A 27,767-nucleotide genomic window follows, 5' to 3' on the forward strand; every position below is an offset into this window, starting at 1 on the left:
AAGAACTGGTTTTTGTTTTGATGCTTGTTGGCTCTTTTCTCTCAGCAGTTGAGGTGCGTGAGCGACGGGCAGCGCTGCAGAGCTGTGAATGGTGGTTGAAAGGTGCACATTTGGCAAGTTGGGGCGGTGCAGTAAGATCGAAAGTGTTCCACCTTGATCTTAATAGTTCTGTTGAAACAGGCGTTTGAATCGAGTAGAGGATAAATGTAAAGAGCGCCTGCGGCGAAAAAGGAGCGATTACAGGCCATGAGCCGAAGGTCTTTCAAATTCTCGTGGCGCACGACGCTGTGTGCGGAAACGGCAGATTTTAAAGCGCGTGTGTCGGAAAGTAAAGTGCGATCTTGTGTGTGAGAAGAGCACAAGAAAGTTGTGCTTGAAGCTGCGCCCTTGAGGCAAGTTGCAGTTTGTCAGGAAAACTGCAATAGTGAAAGCACAAAAATAAACCCAGAAACTGCTGGCAACACTCAGCAGGTCAGGTTCACATTTGGCAAGTTGGGGCGGTGCAGTAATATCCGATGAGAGATACTCGCTTTCCCGGGGTGTCATTGTGCACTTTGATTGATACTTCACGTTATTCACATCTGACACTCGCAACACCTCCGGGCACCAATCAGGACTTTGCTGATTTGAGCAGAGTTCAGCGAGCAATGCAAAATTCATCCACGTGGATTCGGATTGGACTGAAACCCAGGACTTCTGGATGAATATAATGAAGGAACCAACACATCAAACGGTAAATGCAATAATGGCGCGGATGGGATAAAAACCATGCGTGGAGAGAGAGGTCGAGAGTGAGCATGTGGCGGTGCGTGGCGTTGAGCGTGGATCTCAGGAAGCGGCGGGAGCAATGGTTGGAGGAACGCTGAATATCATGGAGATATCTGGAATCATGGGCGGATCCGAAACATGAAGGGTGGAATTTAAGTTGGAATCCACGTGGAATAAGTCGGAGCCGGACACAGTTGCTGAGGAAGGAGATGTGTCTGTGAAAGTGAGTTTTAGTAGAAACCTGATCAAACACTCTCTCTTCAGCAGCACCGACTCTCTCTACTTCAGAGCTGTCCTGGTCCGCAGTTCCATTTCATCCTTCGCCTCATCTGGCGCTTTAACAAAAAACTTTTTTTCTTCCTTTCAGGTGTCAAGGACCGCAAGTTTCAACAACTCTTAGATCCCAACACCCCTCCCGATCCTTCTTCCCCTTCACTTTCCTCTGACCCCATCCCTCCCTCCAATCTCTTTGTCGTGTTTTCACCATTCCCTCTGACCTTCCCCTCTCTGACCCCGAACGTCAGTCCTCAGCAAAGGCCTCAGCTTCATCCCCTTCCGCCCCCACCTCAATGAGTTTCGAGCTGGACTCGATGCTGAGCTCTTCTTCCGTCGCCTTCACCTCCGCACCCATTTGATTGACCAGGAGTCTTCCCCCCGCACAGCGGACCCTTTCTCCCTTCTTCAGAATTCTCGGTCCACCTGGACCCCTCCCTCTGGCCCCTTACCCTCTCTTGATCTTTTCATTGGGAACTGCCGGCGTGATATCGGCCGTCTCAATTTCTTTACTCCCCTCACTCACTCTAACCTCCCTCCCTCTGAACTCGCAGCACTCCGTTCTCTCAGGTCCAACCCTGACATTGTCATTAAACCTGCTGACAAGGGCGGCACTGTTGTTGTTGTGAGGTGAGTAGACCTCTCCCTCGTGGAGGCTGAACAGCCACTCTCTGACACCCCATCCTCCTCTCCACCCTATCAGAGACCTTCCCTTTTGTTCTTTCCTCCCCTCCCCTTCCGCCCCCATCCCCTTTCCTGACTCTGTACTTGCTTAAAAACTGTTTAATCTTCAACTTTTTCCAGTTCTGACGAAGGGTCATCGACCTGAAACATTAACTCTGTTTCTCTCTCCACAGACGCTGCCTGACTTGTTGAGTATTTCCAGCATTTTCTGTTTTTATTTCAGATTTCCAGCATCCGCAGTATTTTGCTTCTAATCTCTCCTTCTGTGGCTCGGTGTCAAATTTTGTTTAAAAAAGCTCCTGTGAAGCCCCTTGGGACGTTTTGCTACGTTAAATGTGCGATATAAATGGACGTTGTATTTGTCGTTGTTGTTGTTGAAACTGATTAAAGTTTCTCTCTCACCCAGTGTCCATGTCAGTGTTTCTGTCAGTCTGCAGCAGAAAGTTATCGGTTGATCAATGGCGATTACAACAATTATTCATCTTTCACAGAGTTTCATTAATTTTCTGTAATTAATATAATCAGGTTCTTGTCGCTGCGACCTCAAACTTTAGCTCGTTCATGATTTAATTTGGAACAAGTCGTGTTACCTGCGCAAAGCAGCCGCACAGGAGTTCCAAATCCACCCTCTCGCCACTCGGCAATCACATTAACTGAACTTTACTCTGGCCCAGTGTCACCGCGCTGAAATCGCGTCTTTCTCCGGCAGATGATTTTAACATCAGGGTTGCTGGTTTACGAGTGAAAATGATCCCGCTCCACTCTATGGGCATTGGACAACGTTGTAGATGCCGTGCAGCGGTCCAAGTAAAGGATCAGCACAGATAATGCCAAGAACAAATTAAAAAGTTGCAAAAGTTAATGAAACTTGCAATGGTGAAAATGCTGGGTGGATATTTAAAGGATGGATCATGGGGAGGGCTGTACCCCTATTCTGCCACAATTTGAGGCGCTGCTTATTTTGGCCTCTTCACCAAAAACTCTTCTTTTCTCAGCACTGCAGGGCGTGCCATTGCCGTGGTTCGGGCAGCGGTTTTATGGCCGATATGTGGTGCTGTGATTGTCTAGTGTTTAGTACTGTGTGTTGTGGTCGCAGCAACCTCGGTTGGAATCGGCACAACTTACTTTACCTCTTTTCTCCTCTGCCACATATGCTAATAGAATGCAGCTAGAAATCAATATTTAGCCCATGAAATAAATAATTTTTATTGGTGGTGAAAACCTCTTAACTCCTTCAAATCCTAGCATTCTCACATGCCTGTTCTTGATGTTTCATAATTCAAACCCGCCTATTCGCGCACGTTTTTTTCCCTTACATAACCAATCGACCTCCTCTACTTTCCTCCTTCCATTTCATTGACACTTTCCTGCGACATTTCCTGCTCTAACATTTACTTTCACGTTCTTATGACTTTAAGTTTGCTCTGCCTGGACCGCTATTTCTAGGGAGCACGAGTCCCATTCGCACCAATGTTCATTTGTGCCTTGAAACCAGTCGATACATTTAGATCCCTATGACCGCTCGACAGACAAACACGATGAAAGCAGGGCTGGCCTCTGGAAAGACAGCCGCCCGATTTTTAATGAAATTTCCTTGGGGAATCTTGTGATCAAGGGGATGGTAACTGAAGAACTGGTTTTCGTTTTGTTCGTAGTTGGCTCTTTTTTCTGAGCAGTTGTGGTGCGTGAGTGTCAGTAATGTAAGTACAGATTTATATTTTTATGACATTTGGAAGAGTATTTGGAAAACTCTCGACTGTCGGTGGTTGAAGATTTATGATCATTTTATTTACTAACCGAGGGTCAGAACTGTCTCAGCAGATGTTGGAATGGAAGAAAATAGAATAATAAAAAATCAGGAACAGGGGTGGAGTTCCAGCTCGCTTTAGCTCACTGCCAGCACTCTCGTCTCTGAGTCAGAAAATCATCTCTATCTAATGTAAAGTGTCTAATTACTTTATTCACTTGACCATTGTGGACACGGAACCACAGTAAATAACGGTGGATATCAGTGCCTGAAGTGGGAATGCTTTTTTGCGCACATTCTCTCATTTTCCATGTTTGCGTTCTCCCCTCCCAGTCTCTACATGATACGATTTACAAACATCATAAATCTACCTGTGAAAAGCGATGAAAACGTTTGGTAACTCACGTTCTCTCTCTCACAAACACTTTTCCATTATTCCCCCTTGTTGTTTGTTCCTCCCTCTATTGCTATTTCTCGTTTCTATTTTCTCTCTTTTTTCTCTCATTCCACTCCCTCGTCATCCAGACCTATTCTCTCCTTTCCCTTTTGTCTTCTCTTTTTATCCTCTATCTTTTTATTTTTTATTGCATATTCAGCCTCTTTCTTATACCCATTCCTTCCCTCGTTAGTTTTTGCTTTCTCTCTCTCTCCTATTTCGGTTTCTTATTATTTTCCCTTGGGGTAGATGAAGGCGAGGGGGGTGAAGGAATGAAAGCGAGAAGAAACAGGTGAATGGGAGAGGAGGGAGAATGAGAAGAATCAAGAGTAGAGAAAGAGGTCAAAGATGCAGAAACAGAGAGGGGACGTGATAGACGGACAGAAAAATACTCGAGAATAGATCGAGGGACATTCAGAGACAAAGGAAGCGATACAGAAACAAGACAACGAGGGAAGTACAATAAGGAAAAAAGGATCACGAAATACAGACTGAATGAGAAACAATGCGAGGGGATGGAGATACAGGAAGAGAAATAAAACGAAGAGTGAGAGAAATTTAAAAATTAAACTAGAGTGGGAGGAGAATACTGGGAGGAAATACTAATATAGAAATAGTGTAAAATAGAGAAGGGTGTAAGGAAGTACAAAAAGGAGAACTAGAGGTAAAGAGATGGAAAGATGAACAGACAGGAGAAATACAGAACTAGAAACCGAAAGACACAGAAAGATGGCAAGAGACGGGTAGTCAATAAAAATCAATAATAACTTCAGGAACGTTTTATTTACCCAACAGTACAGAGTGTCAGGTGATAAAGAGATTTGCTGGGCAAAAAATCTTCATCTTCTGTGTTGGAATTCCGGGATTTCCTTCAGTTGGGAATTGCTGCCTTTATTATTGTTTTCTCTAAACTTCTATTGTCCTTATAACAAAATGTGACACTTGTCAATCAAAGTAGCGAGATGGCTCGAACCACAATGGCTGCTTTGCTCCTGAATATATCTTAAGATCTCGAGCGATTCCTGGTGTAATTCAGAGGAGGAAAGTTTAGGGATAAATACCGGATTAATGAACCGGAAACACTGGATACTACCTCTGGGCAGAGTTCAGTTGTTTTTATTATTCATTAATTTAACAATTAGGGTAACCGGATATTTCACCGCGCTCTTGAACTGCTCTCTGAATTTGGTCTGAGTCACCCCATAAATAAATGTGTTTGTGCAGCAACTTAAATTCCGCAGTATATATCCGACTTGTTCAAAGATATATAAAGAGTCATTGTGATCATAGTTATTTGTTTTTGTAATGGTATAATAGAAGAATTCGATAACATATAAAAGCCACAAAAGTATGAAACTCCCTGATATGGTGAAGAGTAAAATCACAGACTTCCTTCTGCTCTCCATCTCTGGGTCGTTGTGATTCTCTCCCTTGCTCTGACCCTTCAGTCCCTTACGGACTCGACTGGCCACTAAAATATACCTGACGGTCAGAGCATTGAGCAACAAAATTAAAGCAAATGGGAGCAATGGGGTTACAATCGTATCAATCCAGTCAAATCCCACCCATCCGGGCTCAGGATAATAGCTTGATTTTGTAGCACAAAACCACGGTACGTTGTCGATTATCTCTCCGGGTTTATATGTGAAATAGAAGGGAACATTTTTCAAACAGAGCAGAGTGCAGGTTGTGGCTATAACCACAGCCGCGGTTTTCTCGGTGCAATATTTTGTTTTCAGCTTCTGGCAACAAATGGCAGCAAAGCGATCAAAGGATAAAGTGACAGTTAACCAGACAGAGTTGTCTATGGATGCACGACGCAGGACTTTAATAAGACTACACACAGGGGTGATGAGCAGGAAAGATCCCGGGAAGAAGTAGGAACTGATCCGATTCAAGATAACCTCAGTGATAATGACCAGTTGATCCGAGGCTGCCATGGCCACCAGGTAGCGTGTGATGCAATTGGAGAGTCCGCACTTTCCTCGGGACAGGATCACAATCGCCACTAAATTAACTGTAAGATAAAGGGAAAGTGACGGCAAAGTACTGATCAAACTCAAGAACCATTCTCGAAGTCTGAGCCCAGACACTAAGTATTTGAGTGTGGGGATGTCCCAGTATTCTCACCCCAGGTACACACACCTGTCGTTTGCAGCAGGGTCACTGCACAGGGATCAGGGGCAGGAACCTGGGAGGATTTTCCCTTCCCAGTCCAGAGTCTCTGAGCTCACTGCCCCATCCCCAAACCCTGCCTGGGCTGATTGACATGACCTTGTACGAAATTCAAAGCTTTGCGGCTGCATCCAAGGAGGGGATTTAGTTTTGCTGCATGTGGCAGCAAGGACTTGTAATCTTAGTGTAAAAATTAACAACGGGGTGGTCATTGGTGAACAAAAATCAAACGGGATAAAATAAAATATAACAAGGGGGCGAGGCGTTCCAGCGGGAATGGAGTGAAGGAAAACCAACCAGTAAATCCGAAGTGGGGCCCTCGGAATGTACCAGTGGGGGAGGGAGGAGGGAAACTGGCCGGGCACCGACCTCATGGTGTCCAGCCCGTGAGATACCATCCGCTGTGAGTTTGATGGAAGCGCGCAATTACAGGACTTTGGACCAGAGAGGGGGGGAGGGGGGGTGACATAAGCAGAAATATAAATGGATGTCTAGAGCGGAGCAGCTTCCTCAAAAGGAAGGAAGTCCCAGCTATTATGGGAGTCGGGGCAGGATTTGAATACAACAACTGTGCGAACCTGCTGATTAAATAGTTAACGTAGGTTTATGTTGATGCGGTGAACAAGTAACAGCCCAGCATCAATGCATTTCGGTTTGCACTCCACAACATTCATTGTGTGAATTGTACACCGAGTATTATTCTTCAATGACGGATATTTCCAGTAATACCAGGTCCTTGGAGAGTTGCCTGCACTGAGCTCTGCTGCAAGATTACAAGGATTTCCACTTAAAGCAATAACTTGATAATTTATTGTGACTAATGGCTTTTAAAAGTATTATATTTCCCGTTAAGGCAACGGACTAAAAGGGCAGAATTTTAAAAAATCATATTGATTGAAATTATATCACTTATCCAGTTACTGTGTAAAGGACACAAACAGACCAACATTTAACAGTATCAGGAACAGAGCAGCTCACACACAGATTTACACAAATGATTCAAGTCACTTACCAGGGACACCAATCACTGCAAGGGTCACGTAGCATATTTTTCTGATGCTGCGAAATGTTTCAATCATTTTCGGTGTGGTGATGATGTCCCTTCGTGCTTCAGGCAATCGCTCCGAATTAAACTCTGAGGCGATACATTCCCAGAGCCTTTAATTTATACCATGTGGGATCTCCACTGGGACTATCAGATTGCAAAACCGTTCAAATTAGTTTTAGTTATTTGAACAAACAGATTTGGACGGCCGATTTCAGTCCCTGAGCATATATTAAAATAGAAATTGCCGGGATTAAAGGGAAAAGCACCAAAGTCTGGACAATTGTGGTAATATTTATGATCTTAAATTAAAATTGGAAGCGTTTTATCTCAGCAATGGTGTAGTTCCTTTCATGCTCATCTATAGATCTCATATTGTTACAGTGATGTCCTGTACTCTTCTGTGTTAATTCAAGGCAATATAGCAACTCAACCCAACCCCCAAATCAAACCAACCCCCAAAATCAAACCAACCCCAGCTCAAACCAACCCCAGCTCAAACCAACCCCTTAATGCAAACTAACACACCAAAGGTAGGGTGTGGGACTAAATTGGACAGGTCTTTCAATGAGCCGGCACAGGCACGATGGGCCAAATGGCCTCCTCCTGTGCTGTTAGATCCTGTGATTCTATGAACGCAAATCAACCCCCAGATCGAACGAACCACCCAAGACAAAACAATCTTTCAATTCAAATTACAAGAAGACTTTAATAAACTTGTAGAATGGGCGTCCAAATTAGTTTTAATATAGATAAATGTGAAGTGGTGCATTTTGTTCCGAGGAATAATGAGGCCACATACTCTAAATAGGTTAGAGGAGCAAGGAGATCTAGGGGTACACATTCAGAAATCATTAAAAGTAGCAACGCAAATTAACAGGCCATAACAAGTGCAAACAAAGCACTGGGGTTCATTTGTAAAGGAATAGAACTGAAAAGCAGGGAAGTTATGTTAAACTTGTATCGAGCGTTGGTTGCAACACACTTCGAGTAATGTGAACAGTTCTGGCCTTCATATTACAAAAAGCAAATAGAGGCACTGGGAAAGCTGCAAAAACCAATTAAAAGAATGATACCAGAGCTGAGAAGTTATAACTGTCAGGAAAGACTGAATAAGCTGGGCCTCTTTTCTCCAGAAAAGAGAAGGCTGAGGGGAGACCTAATAGAGCTCTTTAAATTTATGAAGGGGATTGATAGGGTAGATGCAGAGAAGATGTTTCCTCTTGTGTGGCGTTCAAAACTAGAGGCCATAAATATAAGATGGGATAGTCAATAATAAATCCAATAAAGGATTCAGGACAAACTTCTTTACCCAGTGAGTGGTTAGAATGTGAAACTTGCTACCACGTGGAGTAGTTGAGGCGAATAGCATAGATGCCTTTAACGAGAACCTTAGCATGAGGGTGAAAGGAATAAAAGGGTATGCAGATACGGTTAGATGAAGTAGTGTGGGAGGAGGGTCATAGAATCATAGAATCATCGAAGTTTACAACATGGAAACAGGCCCTTCGGCCCAACATGTCCATGTCGCCCAGTTTATACCACTAAGCTAGTCCCAATTGCCTGCACTTGGCCCATATCCCTCTATACCCATCTTACCCATGTAACTGTCCAAATGCGTTTTAAAAGACAAAATTGTACCCGCCTCTACTACTGCCTCTGGCAGCTCGTTCCAGACACTCACCACCCTTTGAGTGAAAAAATTGCCCCTCTGGACCCTTTTGTATCTCTCCCCTCTCACCTTAAATCTATGCCCCCTCGTTATAGACTCCCCTACCTTTGGGAAAAGATTTTGACTATCGACCTTACCTATGCCCCTCATTATTTTATAGACTTCTATAAGATCACCCCGAAACCTCCTACTCTCCAGGGAAAAAAGTCTCAGTCTATCCAACCTCTCCCTATAAGTCAAACCATCAAGCCCCGGTAGCATCCTAGTAAATGTTTTCTGCACTCTTTCTAGTTTAATAATATCCTTTCTATAATAGGGTGACCAGAACTGTACACAGTATTCCAAGTGTGGCCTTACTAATGTCTTGTACAACTTCAACAAGACATCCCAACTCCTGCATTCAATGTTCTGACCAATGAAACCAAGCATGCCGAATGCCTTCTTCACCACCCTATCCACCTGTGACTCCACTTTCAAGGAGCTATGAACCTGTACTCCTAGATCTCTTTGTTCTATAACTCTCCCCAACGCCCTACCATTAATGGAGTAGGTCCTGGCCCGATTCGATCTACCAAAATGCATCACCTCACATTTATCTAAATTAAACTCCATCTGCCATTCATCGGCCCACTGGCCCAATTTATCAAGATCCCGTTGCAATCCTAGATAACCTTATTCACTGTCCACAATGCAACCAATCTTGGTGTCATCTGCAAACTTACTAACCATGGCTCCTAAATTCTCATCCAAATCATTAATATAAATGACAAATAACAGCGGACCCAGCACCGATCCCTGAGGCACACCGCTGGTCACAGGCCCCCAGTTTGGAAAACAACCCTCAACAACCACCCTCTGTCTTCTGTCGTCAATCCAATTTTGTATCCAATTGGCTACCTCACCTTGGATCCCGTGAGATTTAACCTTATGTAACAACCTACCATGTGGTACCTTGTCAAAGGCTTTGCTGAAGTCCATGTAGACCACGTCGACTGCACAGCCCTCATCTATCTTCTTGGTTACCCCTTCAAAAAACTCAATCAAATTCGTGAGACATGATTTTCCACTCACAAAACCATGCTGACTGTTCCTAATCAGTCCCTGCCTCTCCAAATGCCTGTAGATCCTGTCTCTCAGAATGCCCTCTAACAACTTACCCACTGCAGATGTCAGGCTCACCGGTCTGTAGTTCCCAGGTTTTTCCCTGCCACCCTTCTTAAACAAAGGCACAACATTTGCTACCCTCCAATCTTCAGGCACCTCACCTGTAGCTGTCGATGATTCAAATATCTCTGCTAGGGGACCCGCAATTTCCTCCCTAACCTCCCATAACGTCCTGGGATACATTTCATCAGGTCCCGGAGATTTATCTACCTTGATGCGCGTTAAGACTTCCAGCACCTCCCTCTCTGTAATATGTACACTCCTCAAGACATCACTATTTATTTCCCCAAGTTCCCTAACATCCATGCCTTTCTCAACCGTAAATACCGATGTGAAATATTCATTTAGGATCTCACCCATCTCTTGTGGTTCCACACATAGATGACCTTGTTGATCCTTAAGAGGCCCTACTCTCTCCCTAGTTACTCTTTTGCCCTTTATGTATTTGTAGAAGCGCTTTGGATTCTCCTTTGCCTTATCTGCCAAAGCAATCTCATGTCCCCTTTTTGCCCTCCTGATTTCTCTCTTAACTCTACTCCGGCAATCTCTATACTCTTCAAGGGATCCACTTGATCCCAGCTGCCTATGCATGTCATATGCCTCCTTCTTCTTTTTGACTAGGGCCTCAATCCCCCGAGTCATCCAAGGTTCCCTACTTCTACCAGCCTTGCCCTTCACTTTATAAGGATTGTGCTTACACTGAACCCTGGTTAACACACTTTTGAAAGCCTTCCACTTACCAGACGTCCCTTTGCCTGCCAACAGACTCTCCCAATCAACTTCTGAAAGTTCCTGTCTAATACCATCAAAATTGGCCTTTCCCCAATTTAGAATTTTAACTTTTGGGCCAGACCTATCATTCTCCATAGCTATCTTAAAACTAATGGAATTATGATCACTGGTCCCAAAGTGATCCCTCACTAACACTTCTGTCACCTGCCCTTCCTTATTTCCCAAGAGGAGGTCAAGTTTTGCCCCCTCTCTCGTCGGGCCATCCACATACTGAATGAGAAATTCCTCCTGAATACACTCAACAAATTTCTCTCCATCCAAGCCCCTAATGCTATGGCTGTCCCAGTCAATGTTGGGAAAGTTAAAGTCCACTACTATTACCACCCTATTTTTCTTGCAGCTGTCTGTAATCTCCTTACATATTTGCTCCTCAATTTCCCGTTGACTATTTGGGGGCCTGTCGTACAATCCTATCAAAATGATCTCTCCCTTCTTAGTCTTCAGTTCTACCCATATAGACTCAATGGGCGAACCCTCGGATATATCCTCTCTCACTACTGCCGTGATGTTCTCCCTAACCAAGAACGCAACTCCCCCTCCTCCCTTACCTCCTGCTCTATCTTTCCTATAGCATCTGTACCCTGGAACATTGAGCTGCCAGTCCTGCCCCTCCCTTAGCCATGTTTCAGTAATAGCTATAACATCCCAGTCCCATGTACCCATCCATGCCCTGAGTTCATCTGCCTTGCCCATCAGACTTCTTGCATTGAAATAAATGCAGTTTAATCTAGACTTCCCTTGGTCTTTGCCCTGCTTTCTCAGACCATCTGTCCGGTCATGTTGAGCATAAACACCAGCACAGACCAGTTGGACCGAATGGCCTGTTTCTGTGCTGCAAATTAAATGTAATTCTGTGTAAAAACTAACGCCACAATTCAACATAACACACCCAGGCAACTAATCCACCAATTCAATCGAACCCCTCAATTCAAACCAACCACGAATACATAAATACAATAAAATACCAATTCAAATCAATCGCCTAATCCAAACTAGCACACTGACTCAAAACAACCCACAGTGTGTATCAACCCCCAACTCAAAACAACCTACAGTGCAAACCAACCCCCAACTCAAACCAACCCACAGTGTGAACCAGCTACCAAATCAAACCAACCCACAGTGTGAACCAACCCACAACTCAAACCAACCCACAGTGTGAACCAGCTACCAAATCAAACCAAACCACAGTGTGAACCAACCCCCAACTCAAACCAACCCACAGTGTGAACCAACCCACAACTCAAACCAACCCACAGTGTGAACCAGCCCCCAAATCAAACCAAACCACAGTGTGAACCAACCCCCAACTCAAACCAACCCACAGTGTGAACCAACCCCCAACTCAAATCAGCCCACAGTGTGAACCAACCCCCAACTCAAATCAGCCCACAGTGTGAACCAACCCCCAACTCAAACCAACCCACAGCATGAATCAACCCCAACTCAAACCAACCCACAGTGAGAACCAACCCCCAACTCAAACCAACCCACAGTGTGAACCAACCCCCAACCCACAGTGTGAACCAACCCCCAACTCAAACCAACCCACAGTGTGAACCAACCCCCAACTCAAACCAACTCACAGTGTGAACCAACCCCCAACTCAAACCAACTCACAGTGAGAACCAACCCCCAACTCACAGTGCGAACCAGCCCCCAACTCAAACCAACTCACAGTGTGAACCAGCCCCCAACTCAAACCAACTCACAGTGTGAACCAGCCCCCAACTCAAACCAACTCACAGTGTGAACCAACCCCCAAACCAAACCAACCCACAGTGCGAACCAGCCCCCAACTCAAACCAACCCACAGTGTGAACCAACCCCCAACTCAAACCAACCCACAGTGTGAACCAACCCCCAACTCAAACCAACCCACAGTGTGAACCAACCCCCAACTCAAACCAACCCACAGTGTGAACCAACCCCCAACTCAAACCAACTCACAGTGTGAACCAACCCCCAACTCAACCACTACCCTAATTCGAATCAATCCGTCAAATCAACTCAACACACCAATTTGAACAACCCTCTACTCAAACCAACCCCCCATTGAGAGCAAACCTCCAACTCAAACCAACACCACAAATAAACCAAACCACAATTTAAACCAACTCCCAACTCACCCAACCTGCAATTCAAACCGACTCCGACTCAAACTAACGCCCAAATCAAACGAACTCATCAACTCAAAGCAAACTCCCAATTCAAACCACCTCCCCAGTTTAAAAAAATGACAATTTAAAATAACTCAGCATTTCACAGTGAGGCAACAGCACAAAATAATCCTGCGCCTCAAAGTAACAGAACATGCAGCGCCTCAAACTGCTTCAACGACTACAGCTAAACCAGCAATTCAAAGAAAAGAGCACTTCGAACTAACCCGGCAGATTAAACTATTACAGCACATAAAATTTAAAAATTGGCCCACTCTAACACTGTACAATAAACAAACGCACCACTTTAAACCAGCACAATACCTCAAACTAACGCATTACTTCAATGCAATGCTGCAGCTCAAACTAATAGAGTTCTGCAAACAAAACACATAAAGCTAATGAACAGCTCAAACTCATACAGCACATCAAACTAAATCAGCACATCAAACTAATATAGCACCAAAAACTAAAACAGCACCTCAAACGAATGCAGCACCACCGACAAATACAGCATCTCAAACTAATAGAGCAGCACAAAATAAAATAGAATCTCATACTAACATAGAATCTCAAACTAATACAGCTCCTCAAACTACTGCGCAATTATCAACCAATGCAGCATTTCAAATTAATGCAGTGCTTTAAACTTATACAGTACCTCAAACTAATGCAGTGCCTCACCTAAATCCAGCTCCTCAAACTAATATATCAGTATAAATTAATACAGCACCTCAACCTAATACAGCATATCAAACTAATACTGCACCTCACATTAATACAGTACTCCAACTAATACAATACGTCAATCTAATACAGCATCTCAAACTAATACAATACCTCAATCTAATACAGCACCTCAAACTGATACAGTACCTCAATCTAACACAGCATCTCACACTAATACAGTACCTCAATCTAACACAGCATCTCACATTAATACAGTACATCAGTCTAATACAGCATCTCAAACTAATATATCATCACAAACTACTACAGCACCTCAAATTAATACAGTAGCTCAAACTAATACAGCACCTCAAACTGATACAGTACCTCAAACTGATACAGTACCTGAAACTAATATCAGCATCTCAAACAAATACAGTATCGCAAACTAATACAGCATTGCAAACTGATACAGGACCTCAAACTAATATCAGCATCTCAAACAAATACAGCATCTCAAACTAATACAATATCTGAAACGAATATATCATCTCAAATTAGAATCATAGAATCATAGAATCGTTACAGCACAGAAGGAGGCCATTCGGACCATCGATCCTGTGCTGGGTCTTTGTAAGAGCAATCCAGTTAGTCGCATTCCCTGCTCTTTCCTCGTAGCCCTGCAATTTTCTTCCTTTCAAGTATTTATCCAATTCTGTTTCGGAAGCCATGATTGAAACTTAGTTTTTATTCGTTCATGGGATATGTCCGTCACTGGTAAGGCCAGCATTTATTGTCCATTCCTTGTTGCCCTTGAGAAGGTGGTGGTGAGCCACCTTTTTGAACCGCTCAAGTCTGCATCGACCACCCTTTCAGGCAATGCATTCCAGATCATAAATACTCGATGTGTAAAAAAGTTTTTCATCACGTCGACTTTGGTTCTTTTGCCAATCACCTTAAATCTGTGTCGTCTGCTTCTCGACCTGGTCTATCCACGTAACTGAAGTCCCTCATCCCTGGAACCATTCTAGCAAATCTATTCTGTACCCTCTCTATGGCCTTCAGATCCTCCCCAAAGTGCGGCACCCAGAAGATTCAACATAACTTCCTTGTTTTTGTAATCTATGCCTCTATTTATAAAGCCCAGGGTGCCGTATGCTTCCTCAACCTGTTCTGCCACCTTCAAAGATTTGTGCACATATACCCCCAGGTCTCTCTGTTCCTGCACCCCCTTTAGAATTGTACCATTTGGTTTATATTGCCTCTCCTCGTTCTTCCTGCCAAAATGTATCACTTCGCACTTCTCTTCATTAAATTTCATCTGCCATGTGTCCGCCCATTCCACCAGCCTGCCTAAATCCTCTTGAAATCTATCACTATCCTCCTCACTGTTTACTACACTTCCAAGTTTTGTGTCATCTACAAATTTTGAAATAGTGCCCTGTACACCCAAGTCTAAGTCATTAATATATATCAAAAAAATCAGTGGTCCTCGTACCGACCCCTGGAGAACACCACTGTATACCTTCCTCCAGTCCAAAGAAACACCGTTCACGACTACTCTCTATTTCCTGTCACTTAGCCAATTTTGTATCCATGCTGCCACTGTTCCTTTTATTCCATGGGCTTCAATTTTGCTGACAATCCTATTATGTGGCACTTTATAAAACGACTTTTGAAAATCCACATACACCACATCAACCGCATTCCCCTCGTCAATCCTTTCTGTTACCTCATCAAAAATCTCAATCAAGTTAGTTAAACACGATTTGCCTTTAACAAATCCGTGCTGACTTTCCATTATTAATTCACACTTGTCCAAGTGACTATGAATTTTGTCCCAGATTATCGTTGCTAAAAGCTTCCCACACCGAGGGTAAACTGACTTGCCTGTAGTTGCCGGGTTTATCCTTACACCCTTAATTGAACAAGCGTGTAACATTTGCAATTCTCCAGGACTCTGGCACCACCCCCATATTTAAGGAGGATTGGAAGATTATGGCCAGCATCTCTGCAATTTCCACCCTTACTTCACTCAGCAACGTAGGATGCATCCCATTCGGACCGGGTGAGTTATCTACTTTAAGCATACCCAGCCTTTCTAGTACCTCCTCTTTATCAATTTTCACCCCATCCAGTATCTCAACTCCCTCCCCTTTTACTGTGACTTTGGCAGCATCTTCTCCCTTGGTAAAGAAAGATGCAAAGTCCTCCTTTAGTACCTCAGCTATACCCTCTGCCTCCATGCATTTCGTCCATAATCGGCCCCACTCCTCCTCTTACTACCCGTTTACAATTTATATGCCAATAGATGATTTTTGGATTTCCTTTTATGTTGGCCACCAGTCTATTCTCATATTCTCTCTTCGCCCCTCTTATTTCCTTTTTCACTTCTCTACACTTTCAATATTCAACCTAGTTCTCACTTGTATTACCAACGTCATATCTGTCATACGCACCGTTTTTCTGCTTCATCTTACTCTCTATCTCTTTCGTCATCCAGGGAGCTCTGGCTTTGGTTGTCCTACCTTTTCCCCTTGTGGGAATGTACCTAGACTTTACCCGAACCATCTCCTCTTTAGAGAATGCCCATTGTTCGATTACAGTTTTGCCTGCCAATCTTGGATTCCAATTTACCCAGGCCAGATTCACTCTCAACCCACTGAAATTAGCCCTCCTCCAATTAAGTATTTTTACTCTAGATTGCTCCTTGTCCTTTTCTATAACTGATCTAAACCTTATGATCACTGTTCCCTAAATATTCCCCCACTGGCACTTGCTCCATTTGACACAAATTAACACAGCATCACAAATTAATACAGTACCTCAAACTAATAGAGCATCTCAAACTAATATAGCACCTCAAACTAATACTGTGCCACAAACTAACACAGCACCTTAAAATAAAACAGCATCGCAAACTAATACAGCACCTCAAGCTAACACAGCGCCCTAAACTAATACAGCACCTCAAACTACTGCAGCGCCTCAAACTAATGCAGCACCTGAAACGAATATGTCAGCACACACTAGTACACTATCTGAAACGAATACAGCATCTCAAACCAATACAGCACCTCAATCTAAAACAGCACCTCAAACTAATACAGCGTCTCAAACTAATACAGTACCTCAATCTAAAACAGCACCTCAAACTAATACAGCATCTCAAACCAATACAGCGTCTCAATCTAAAACAGCACCTCAAACTAATACAGCGTCTCAAACTAATACAGTACCTCAAAGTAATACAACACCTCAAACTAATATAGTACCTCAAACTAATACAGCACCTCAAACTAATACAACAGCTCAGATAAATGCAGCGCCTCAAATTAATGCAACAGGTCAGAACAATGCAGCACCTCAAACTAATTCAATAGGTCATATCAATGCAGCACCTCAAACTAATGCAACAGCTCTGATCAATGCTGCTGTTCAAACTAACGCCAGGGTTCAAATTAATGCATAAGATCAGACATAGGCAGCACGTCAAACTGCAACAACTATAGCTAACCTAGCATTAAAAAAACACTTTAAACTAACCCAGCAGATCAAACTAATACAGCACGTCAACTTAAAACAATTGGCTCACGCTAACATTGCACCATAAACAAACACACCACTTTAAACCAACACATTACCTCAAACTAACGTAGTACTTCTAAGCAATGCTACACCTCAAATGAATAGAATACTGCAAACAAGGCACATCAAGCCAATAAACACCTCAAATTCATACAGCACACGAAACTAATACAGCACCTCAAACTAATGCAGCATCTCAAACGAATGCAGTACCTCAAACTAACGCAGCACCACAAACTAATACAGCACCTCAAATTAATACAGCACCTGAAACGAATGCAGTACCTCAAAATAATACAGCATCTCAAACTAAGACAGCAGCTCAAAGTAAAGCAGCACCTCAAACTAATACAACACCTCAAACTAATACAGTACCTCAAACTAACCCAGCACCACAAACTGATACAGCACCTCAAACTAATACAACACCTCAAACTAACCCAGCACCACAAACTAATACAGCACCTCAAACTAACCCAGCACCACAAACTGATACAGCACCTCAAACTAATACAACATCTCAAATTAATACAGCACCTCAAACGAATGCAGTACCTCAAAATAATACAGCATCTCAAACTAAGACAGCAGCTCAAAGTAAAGCAGCACCTCAAACTAATACAGCGTCTCAAACTAATAAAGTACCTCAAACTAATGCAACACTACAAAATAATATAGTTTCACAAACTAATACAGCATCTCAAACTAATTCAGTACCTCAAACTACTGTAGCACTGAAGTTAAATGATGTTAAATTCATCGGTAAAATGATAGGCAGGCACCTTGTTTCTTGTCTTGCCTTTATTTCATTGTTACAGTGCGATAAGTAGGATGCAGTCAAACCCGGGCATGAACTCTTCAGACAGTAGCCCCTTACACAACCAAAGCGTGGTCCCTTTATGCTACCTTTTCCTCATACCCTGGATACACCGACCGAAACTTATTTAATACACACGGATTGATTTGTCTCTGCCATTCAAACACCACTTAAAGGCAACTGGCTTTGAAACAGCCATTTCCTTATAAAGATTTTGTGTCTTTATTCACCTCAATTAGGTATGAGTTTTCTCCCACCAAAACTTGATCTTGCACAGATCACTGTGTAGTGACATGTACTTTCCCTGTATTTGACTGATCTTTGTTTCCTAGACTGGCTGTCTCCGTTTGTCAATCACCAATTCAAAGCTAATTATTTTATGTATATTTTCCTAGGCTTTGAGTACTACCCAATTTGCATCTGTACAATGGGAAGTCAATTGCTAGCAAGGACATGCCTTGTTGGGTGTCTTTAGTTGGGTGGCGGTTCCACCCGATCAGTCTTCACATTGTTTCTTCCCCTAATGCGTGCCTCAATACTCGATTGATCAGGACCTGAATATCATCGTCCTTGGAATATGGAAGGATAAATATTTGTCTGATCTGTCTGTGGGAAAAGATTTCAAACATCAGTGTGACTGGAAAAGCACCGAGACACACACACACACGAGTGAGAGTGTTCCAGTGCACTGTCTGTGGAAAGAGCTTTTACCCGTTACACAACCTGAAAACACATCGCACCACCCACAGTGGGGAGGAACCGTAAACGTGTTCTGTGTGTGGACGAGGCTTCAGCGGATCATCCAATCTGGATAGACACCAGGACACCCGCACCAGGGAGAAACCGTGTAAATGTGGTGACTGTGGGAAGGGATTCAATGAACCATCTGAGCTGGAAACTCATTGACGCAGTCACACTGGGGAGAGGCCGTTCACACGTGTTTGAAGGGATTCATGGAGTCATCCACGCTGTGGACGCAGCAGGTGATTCATACTGGGGAGAGGCTGTTCTCCTGCACTGAGTGTGGGGAGGGATTCACTTGTTCATCCAGCCTCATTGACAACCAATGTGTGCACTCTGAGAAGTGACCTTTTAAATGTTCTGACTGTGAGAAGAGCTTTAAAAGCACAAAGTATCGACAGACACACCCACGTACTCACAGCGGGGAGAGGCCGGGCACCTGCTCCGTGTGTGCGAATGGTTTCACTGTCACACCATTTGCTGAGACACCAGTGAGTTCACACTGGAGAGAGGCTGTTCACATGTTCCTTGTGTGGTAGAGATTCACATAGTCATCCAAGCTGCATACAGCGTGTTCACACTGGTGAGTCCTTCTAGATAGTCTGACTGGGAGAAGAACTTTAAAAGCAAAAAGGATTTGCTGAACCACCAACGCACTCACACTGGGAGGAGGTGTTCACCTACTCTGTGTGTAAGGAGGGATTCACTCAATCATCCAACCTGCTGGAACACCAGCGAGTTCACATGTGACTACAGTCGTTGGATTCTGCTATTAATTTCATCCAGGACTGAACCATATTTATTTTGGCAGTTTGGATTTGTTCTTGCTGATGTTAATAACTGAGCAGGATTTTAATATTTTGTATAAATGTCAAATAAATCAGCTTTGTTTCAAACACACAGTTTGTCGACTGCTTGATTTCTCCATGATTAGAGGAGACTAATTGATGTCCTGTTGCCGACTGTTCCATTTTTGTACCTTTTCTACTTTCGTACTCTGGATTATTTCAGTTCTCATACCTTTGGCGGCGCTCGTTGATAAATCCCAGCTCCCCATTCTTTCCAGAGTGCCTCTCCCAGTCTAGGCATCCAGGGAAGGGATCAGGAACGCACCCGGGATCACTAAACACAAAACCCAGTCTGTTAATCACTTGCAGTCAATGGGTTTAGAGTTTGTCCCAGAGCATCTCTCTCACGGTCGATACGTGAAAAGAGCATCACGTCTGCAAACCTCGTTATGAATTTAAATCCACTCAGAAAATGTATTTAACAAAAGACGAACAAGTAAACACAGCACGACCCAATAATCCAGCTCTATATTCACAGGAGAAAGTCTGTTGTCTAACTCCTCGAGTGGACAAAATGAAAAAATCCCAACTCTGAGGACCCTTGAATCCTTTTTAAATACATTTCATATCCTGTCAGGTTCCTTCCTTCTTTTGGAATTCCTAATCCCTGTGGGAGCAGTTATTGGGCAAAACTGATCCTTGGAATTTTCTGACTTTTTTTTTCTTTCAGGAGTTTCGCCCTGACCAGTTTCTTCTTTCACAGAATCTCCAAGGTGATTCTTAGATTTAAACACAGCACTTTTATATCCCAGAATATAGTTACCGGGATTTAAATTACATGAGCACTTGTGGAGGTCATGGAAGGAATTGGACACCAGAATAAGACTTTTACACTTCAGGTCTTGTAGGAACAGGAGGCAAAGGAGGTCAGCGAGGACAGGGGTGATGGTCGAGCGGGACGGTGCAGGAATGAATACAGGCAACAGAGTTTTGGATGAACTGAAACACCCAGAGGGAAATGGGTGGGAGGACGGCCAGGAGAGCATTGGAATAGTCATATTGGAAGGTGAGACAAGAATGGATGAGGGTTTCGGCAGCAGATGGGCTGAGGTAGGGGTGCAGACTAGCGATGTTACAGAGATGGTAGGCGGTCTTTGTGATGGAGAGGATATAGGGTCAGAATCTCAGTGAGGGATGATTAGGGCACTTGGCCTGGTTCATAGGAACAGGTGGAAGGGCATTGAGCCCCTCGAGCCTTCTCCGCCATTCAATTAGATCATGGCTGATCTGTACCTCAACTCTATTTACTCACCTTTGCTCTCTATCCCTTGGTACCCTTACCTAACAAAAATCTATCGCTCTCAATCGTGAAAGCTCCTATTGACCCAGCATCCACAGCCTTTTGGGGGAGAAAATTTCAGATTTATACCAGCCTTCCTGTGAAAAAGTGATTCCTGATTTCCCTCCGAAATGGTGCAAGAATATTGGGGATAGACACAAATTGACATCTTTTTCTTAACGCTACGAACCGTCATGTTTTGCAAACTGTGCTGCTTTAATTTGCAAGTTGTGTTATTTTGATTTGCTGAATTGCAAATACGGACCATTGAATAATAACTGACCTTGATCATTTCCATTGTAAGGCAAGACAGCTATGGACAATGACTCAGGAAAAGCAGCAGGGATGGTGAGAAGAACACGATGCGGGCAGGCAGCTCGATGTCTGAGGAGCAATCAGTGGTCACTTGGCCTCTGTGACAAACCATTTTGCAGAGGATTTTATGACAAGATGAGTTAAGCTGATCACTTAAATTCTGTTGAAAAAAAACTTCCTTGAGAAGGATTTTGTGACGGAATGGGTCAAGCTGGCAACATTATATTTTGTGGTCAAATAACCTCATAAATCTAGAAGAGTTTTATGAATAAGAACGCCGTATATGTTGTGAGGCTCCTACCACGGAGCTTTAAAAACCCAACATCTTTTGAGCCCAGGGTAGAGGACGGTGCTGAGCAATCAGCGAAGTTCACCCAGCTGTCAGAAGACTACAACCTCTGTCCAGAGATCGACCAAGCTGTAAAAAGACTTCGAAACTGTCAGAAGACTTGAGAGGATTACACCGCCAACTTAATTACAAACTCTGCCCAGAGACCAAACGGTGTGATATTGTTTTAATCTCTGTATGATAATTGACTTCACTCTATTATTACTGTTTTATAATATTGGATACTTTCACATGTTTGATTTGACTATTAAAAATGAGACATTGATCACCATTTGGCGTCACATCCGAATCTGTTCGAATGGCTGAGCACTAGTTTTTAAAATTATGTCTCCTCGTTCTTCATTCCGCCATCAGAGGAAATTGGTTCTCAATCTAATCTATCAAATCATTTTAACATTTTAAACACCTCAATTAGATCACCCCTCAAACTTCTATACCCAACGAAATACAAGCCACGTTTATGCAACCTGCCCTCATAACTTAACCCTCTCAGCCCGGGTATCATTATGGTGAATCTGCATTGCACCACCTCCAAGGCCAACATATCCTTCCGAGGATGTGGTGCCCAAAACTGAATGCAGTACTCCAGATGGGGTCTGACCAAAGCTCCATACAGCCTGTGAAAGTAGCCGGGAGGGGAATAGAAATGGTGGTGAGGATACGCGTTGGTGGCGGGGCTGAACACGATGGCTTCAGTCTTCGCAATGTTAAACTGGAGGAAATTGGGGCTCATCCAAGATTGGATGTCGGACAAGTATCCTGACCACACACAGGTAGTGGAGGTAGAGTTAATGCACATGGCTCGGGCTGAATTGGGCACGTTGCACACTGAATGTAACCGTGCGGAACTGGACCTGTCCACATAATACGCAGAGATGTGGGTTAAAATGGGTGTACGGCCAGGATCGAGAAATTGGCTGCGTTTTCTGGTTGCAGAATGAGAGTGTCTCTGATCAGTTATACCTTGTGCTGAGATCTGTTAATTCAGCATTAAGAGGTGTTTAAACCCGGGGTCTTCCTCGTGTACAAGGCTCACCCTCACCAATGGCAGCTGCCTGTCAAGCTTTTAATTATCTTTTCTGAAGAAATGTAATCGGGATCATACTGTGGTTTCTCGGTATTTCACTTTAGAGCTGTGTCAGATCCAATTTCATCAAAACAAAAACACGAGCCTGGCAACGGCTGCACTAATCTGTTTGTATCAATTACTGTAATTAATATAAAAGACCAAAGCACCGAATTGTCTCCCTGGAGGCTGACATCAGGTATAACTGTGTCAACCCTTGAATGTAGAGCAGAGCTTCTGATAGAAATGCACGGTTCACCTAAAGGACTGTTATTTGCCATTTATTATCCCATCCTTGCAGCTATCAGTGTTCCAGGTAAAGTATTGTAGTTAGTTATTAGTTATGGAAATCGTTGTTTAACTGTATCACTGCTCTAGTTTACTGGTATCGTTTCTCCCTTTTAATTGTATCGTTTCTCCCCTTTAATGATATAATTTCTCCACTTTACCGGTATAATTTCTTCTCTTTAACAGTATAATTTCTCTCCTTTAACTGTATAATTTCTCCCCTTTACCAATATTTCTCCCCTATAATAGTGCAATCTCTCCCCTTTAAATGTATAAATTCGCCGCTTTTACTATCACTTCTCCCCTGTGACTGTGTAATTTCTCCCCTTCAACAGTATAAATATCTGCCTTTTATGTGTCACCTTTAATTATATCATTTCTGCTCTTTACCGGTGTAATTTATCCCTTTAATGGTATCATTTCTCCCCTTCAATGGTATAATTTCTCTCCTTAAACGGTATCATTTCTCTGCTTTAACTGTATCGTTTCTCCCCTTTAACTGTGCGCTTCTCGGCTTTACCAGTACCACTACCTGATGTGTTATTGGCCCTGTTACTGTAGGAGTGCAGAGATCTCGGAGGATTGTAGGGCTGGAGGAGGCTACAGAGATTGGGAGGAGCGAGGCTGAGTATTTGAGTACAAGGATAAGAATTTTAAAATTGAGGTGTTGTCGGAAAGGGAGCCAATGTAGATCAGTGAGCCCAGGGGTGATGGGTGAACAGGACTTGTTGCGAGTTATGATACCAGCTGCAAAATTTTGGATGCGCTCAAGTTTACGGAGGGTGCAAGGCAGGAGGCCAGCCAGGAGAGCATTGGAATAGTCGAGTTTAGAGGTCACAACAGCATGGATGAAGGTTTCAGCAGCAGATGTGCTGAGGCAGGGGCAGAGACCAGTAGTTACGGAGGTGGAAGGTGGTGACCTTGGTGGTGGAGAGGATATGGGTCCGAAACTGCACTCAGAGTCAAATAGGACGCCAAGATTGTGAACAGTCTGGTTCGGCCTCAGAAAATGGCCAGGAACAGGGATGGAGTCGATGGCGAGGGAAGGGAGTTTGTGGCTGAAAGGAAGACAATGTTTTCATCTGTTATCACGGTGTACATGTAGGTCTATTGTGTTATTGTAAGTGAATTGTCACACTGTTCTCACCGTGTAGATGTAGTTCTATTGTGTTATGAACATTATTACTGTGGGTGAATTATCCCACTGTTATTCCGGTGTATATGTAGTTATGTTGTGTTTATTGGTGCTGCACTGTGGAAGGTGTACTCTGTTATATCAGAGAATATATTGTATTGCTGCCGTTGTGTTGTGAGTGGTATTATCACGTTATTATAAGATATGTAGGAAATTATTTTGTTCCTTGCTGCAGACTGACTGGTGGTGGGGTTCGGTTCTACAGACGCTCTCAACCCTCGGGTACCGAGACCATTCCTTTTTACTCAGGGCATTTCCACTCTAATTGTGAAGTTGCCCCTGAAGATATATCGGAGCCTCTACAGATGAATAAGAAGTGGAACCGCTGGCGATCCGCTAAACAGCAACATCAGGGTGAAAATTCTCTGCGTTTGATGCCAGCATTCCAGGCACCAATACAGGATGGTTCACTGATAGTTACGGTTTCATTAATTAAAGCAAATTAAATCAAAAATATGTAATACTGATTGGATGTATTAATAATTCAACCAATTACAGACGTAACTGTATAATCGTGAAGCTACTGGTTGAATTTAATCTCTGGATTTATTCATTACTGACTGGGTTTATTAAATGATTCATTTACTTGTCTTCGTTTTGATAATTATTTACAGCACGGAATAATTTCAACAAGTTCTTTATCGATTGAGATTATTCAGTGATTAAATAATTCCCGACTGAATTTAATAACTGACTTGATTGAAGGGATATTATTGGGCAGCCAATTATTGACAAAAATATAAACAATGTAACAAGTGTCCGTTTTATGAATGAATCTGGATTTGCTCCAAACTTAGACCGCGCTGTGTTTGTGCTTCCAACAGTGAATAATTCGACAGCTTGGATTGTAGGTAATTGGTAGAAGGGCTAGACTGGAGCTGAGGAGAAATTATTTTCACCCAGAGGGTGGTGGGAGTCTGGAACTCAGTGCCTGAAAGGGTGGGAGAGGCAGAAACCCTCAACTCATTTAAAAAGTCCTTGGATGTGTACTTGAAGTACTGTAACCCACAGGGCTACAGACCGAGTGCTGGAAAGGGGGATAAAGCTGGATAGCTCTTTTTCAGTCGTCACGGACATGATGGGCCGAATGGCCTCCTTCTGTGCAGTAACTTTCTCTGATTCTATGAATTCATCGGATGAGAGCGATTTGGGCTCCGACAGGACATGGTCGGTTTTAAATGCAAGTTTTTTGTACTTTATTGGTTGTTTCCAGTTTCATTGTCAATTCTTTTATTATTTATTCTCTTAAAAAATCTTCTGTAACACGTTTATTTTCCTGTCACCTAATCTTCGCATTTATTATGAACCATTTTACTGATTCTTTAAGATTTGTTTCTTTTCTTGTCTATTTGACGTTCCCGCATTGGTTTTAATGGGTTTCTTGTTCCCATTATGTTTTATTATATTCATTTACATTCTGAAGTCTTTGGCCTGTCTGATTTCAATGCGGATGATTATTTTAGCACAGATACAGGTGTCCAGAGGGTAAGGATCGGTTTTCAACTCAGGATCAAGTGTCAAAGCTATAAGTTTCACACAGAATCCTGTCAATTGGATTATTTTGCTGGGAGTCGGATCATTAACGCTCCTGTTCTCTCTCACACACGTACACATGCTCTGTCTCTCTCCTTCTCTCTTACAGCTAACTTGGCGGTGATTGTGATCCTGTCCCGAGGAAGGTGCGGTCTCTCCAGATGTATCACTTCCTACCTGGTGTCCATGGCGGTGACGGATCTCCTGGTCATTATCACGGCTGTGATATTAAACCGCATTGTTGGTATTTATTTCCCATTCAGTTTCCTGTCCATCACTCCGGTCTGTTCTCTCAGTTTTGTGTTAATTTATGCAATCAGAGACAGTTCTGTCTGGGTAACGGTCGTGTTCACCTTTGATCGATTTGTAGCCATTTGCTGCCAGAAGCTGAAAACAAAATATTGCACCGAGAAAACGGCGGCTGTGGTTATCGGAACGGTCTGTGTCCTGAGCTGTTTAAAAAATACATTCTGGTATTTTATATATGAACCTTTGTATACAATTAACAACATACCCTGGTTCTGCAACATCAAGTTAATATTTTACACCTCACCCGCATGGGCTGCATTTGACTGGATTCACCGCATTTTAACCCCTTGTCTCCCATTCATTGTGATTTTATTGCTCAATGCTCAGACCGTCAGACACATTTTAGCGGCCATTAGAATCCGCAGAAGACTCCAGGTCCGCAGCAACGTTGAGAATCAGAGTGACCCAGAGATGGAGAACCGGAGGAAATCCATCGTTTTGCTCTTCTGTATCTCGGGCAGTCTCATCCTGTTATGGTTGTTGTTTCTTATAACTTTCCTCTATGTGCGAATTGCGAACGTTAGTTATTTCTCAGGTTCCAATTTCGATGATTCAAATTTTATTCTGGAGGAAAGCGGATTTATGCTTCAGCTTTTGAGTTCCTGCCTAAACCCGTTTATTTATGCAGGGACCCAGAGTAAATTCAGAGACGAGTTAAAGAATATGGTGAAATATCCACTGACTCTAATTGTTAAATTATTTAAATAATGAAAATAGTAAAATCCAGCCTCAATTGCTCCTTATATTCCATCCTGTACACCTCTCGTTCCTCTCACACACTGCCTGCCCTCTCAGATACACAGTCACTCACTCTGAGATCCTTTCCCACTGTAAATTTACGAAAGTATAAGGAAAACTACATCATTGCACAATTCAGTGTTGTTTCCTGTTCTGTTAGTTTCCAGTTCTCTTGTCGGTGCTGACTCAGGCCTGGTGCATTCCCACCAGCCCCGAGGGCCCTCGAGTATCTCCACATTCATGTGGGAGACAGAGTCCGAGCTCTGTTCTGTTGTTGGATATCAAGTTTAACTGTTTAATGAAGGGACCTCAATATCCCCCCTGGGAATGGTTTGGATTTTGAGGATAGTATACTCTCTGAAATGGCAACACACACTGTGCCCACCCATTGTTCTCCACTCACTAGGCACCGCCCCACAGCCACACTCGTGTGTCCATAAACATAAGAATTGCTGGATGGAAAAAGACCAAGGTCCATCCAGCTCGCCTTCCACTATCCGGTTAGTCACATGATACAACGACAATGGGGTTGTTGACTAATCATAGCGATCAATCTCTATCAATGAATCCACAACAGACCCAGACACAAGGCCAGGAATCCCCCAGTCATCGAGAGCATTGGGAACCATAGGCCCAAAGGCACCTGTTCCTCCCAAACATGTGACACTTACCACATGTCATGTCTCAAATTACTCATATACTGAAATGAGAAATGTTATTTTCTGTAAGATTCTATCTAATTTGCATTTGAATGATTCAATATGAACTGCTTTCACCACCTCCCTGGGGAACCTGTTCTATAGAGTGACCACTTGCTCACTGAAATATTCTTTATGGAGCTTAGTTTTGAATTTACCTGGCTTCAAGTGCAGGCCGTCTCCTCTGGTTCCACTCTTCTGGACATGGTGAAATATTTTGTCACAGTCTACATTATCCAGTCGATTTAGAAACCTAAAAACAGCAATAGTATCACCTCTAAACATTCCCGTTTCCAGTGAGAACATGCCCAATTTACATAATCACTCAACATAATTCAATCCCTCCACCCGCTCAATCATTCTGATTGCTCTCTTCTCTATCCTTTCAATAGCTGCATTATGCTTTTTGTACTGTGGTG

The 27,767-nt window shown here is 43.2% G+C and overlaps 3 protein-coding genes and 1 long non-coding RNA gene across 4 annotated transcripts in view; 1 reads left to right on the forward strand and 3 right to left on the reverse strand.

The window, feature by feature from the left end:
• The window catches only part of LOC137302345 (zona pellucida sperm-binding protein 3-like), a 1,023,493-nt gene that overhangs the window by 606,025 nt on the left and 389,701 nt on the right, over positions 1-27,767 (reverse strand). The window lies entirely within an intron of this gene.
• LOC137302040 (probable G-protein coupled receptor 139) lies at positions 5,015-7,162 on the reverse strand. Its single transcript, XM_067971738.1, has 2 exons — positions 7,096-7,162; positions 5,015-5,925 (listed from the first exon to the last, which is right to left on the reverse strand). Exons 1-2 carry the CDS (start codon positions 7,160-7,162, stop codon positions 5,015-5,017), a joined length of 978 nt encoding a protein of 325 aa, XP_067827839.1.
• Positions 22,834-26,620, forward strand: LOC137302041 (probable G-protein coupled receptor 139). The gene is made up of 2 exons (XM_067971739.1): positions 22,834-22,903; positions 25,713-26,620. The coding sequence occupies exons 1-2, from the start codon at positions 22,834-22,836 to the stop codon at positions 26,618-26,620; spliced, it is 978 nt and encodes a 325-aa protein (XP_067827840.1).
• On the reverse strand, positions 25,338-27,538 carry LOC137302043 (uncharacterized). The gene is made up of 2 exons (XR_010958406.1): positions 27,507-27,538; positions 25,338-25,990 (listed from the first exon to the last, which is right to left on the reverse strand). It is a non-coding gene; the product is annotated as an uncharacterized lncRNA (long non-coding RNA).

This window comes from Heptranchias perlo, chromosome 35, assembly GCF_035084215.1.
Source record: "Heptranchias perlo isolate sHepPer1 chromosome 35, sHepPer1.hap1, whole genome shotgun sequence".
In the NCBI taxonomy this organism is placed as follows: domain Eukaryota; kingdom Metazoa; phylum Chordata; class Chondrichthyes; order Hexanchiformes; family Hexanchidae; genus Heptranchias; species Heptranchias perlo.

Coding starts and splice junctions, on each gene's coding strand:
- LOC137302041 (XM_067971739.1), top strand. CDS start 22,834: ATGCACGGTTCACCTAAAGGACTGTTATTTGCCATTTATTATCCCATC. Junction 22,904..25,712: donor TGCAGCTATCAGTGTTCCAG/GTAAAGTATTGT, acceptor TCTCTCTTACAG/CTAACTTGGCGGTGATTGTG.
- LOC137302040 (XM_067971738.1), bottom strand. CDS start 7,162: ATGATTGAAACATTTCGCAGCATCAGAAAAATATGCTACGTGACCCTT. Junction 5,926..7,095: donor TGCAGTGATTGGTGTCCCTG/GTAAGTGACTTG, acceptor TTTATCTTACAG/TTAATTTAGTGGCGATTGTG.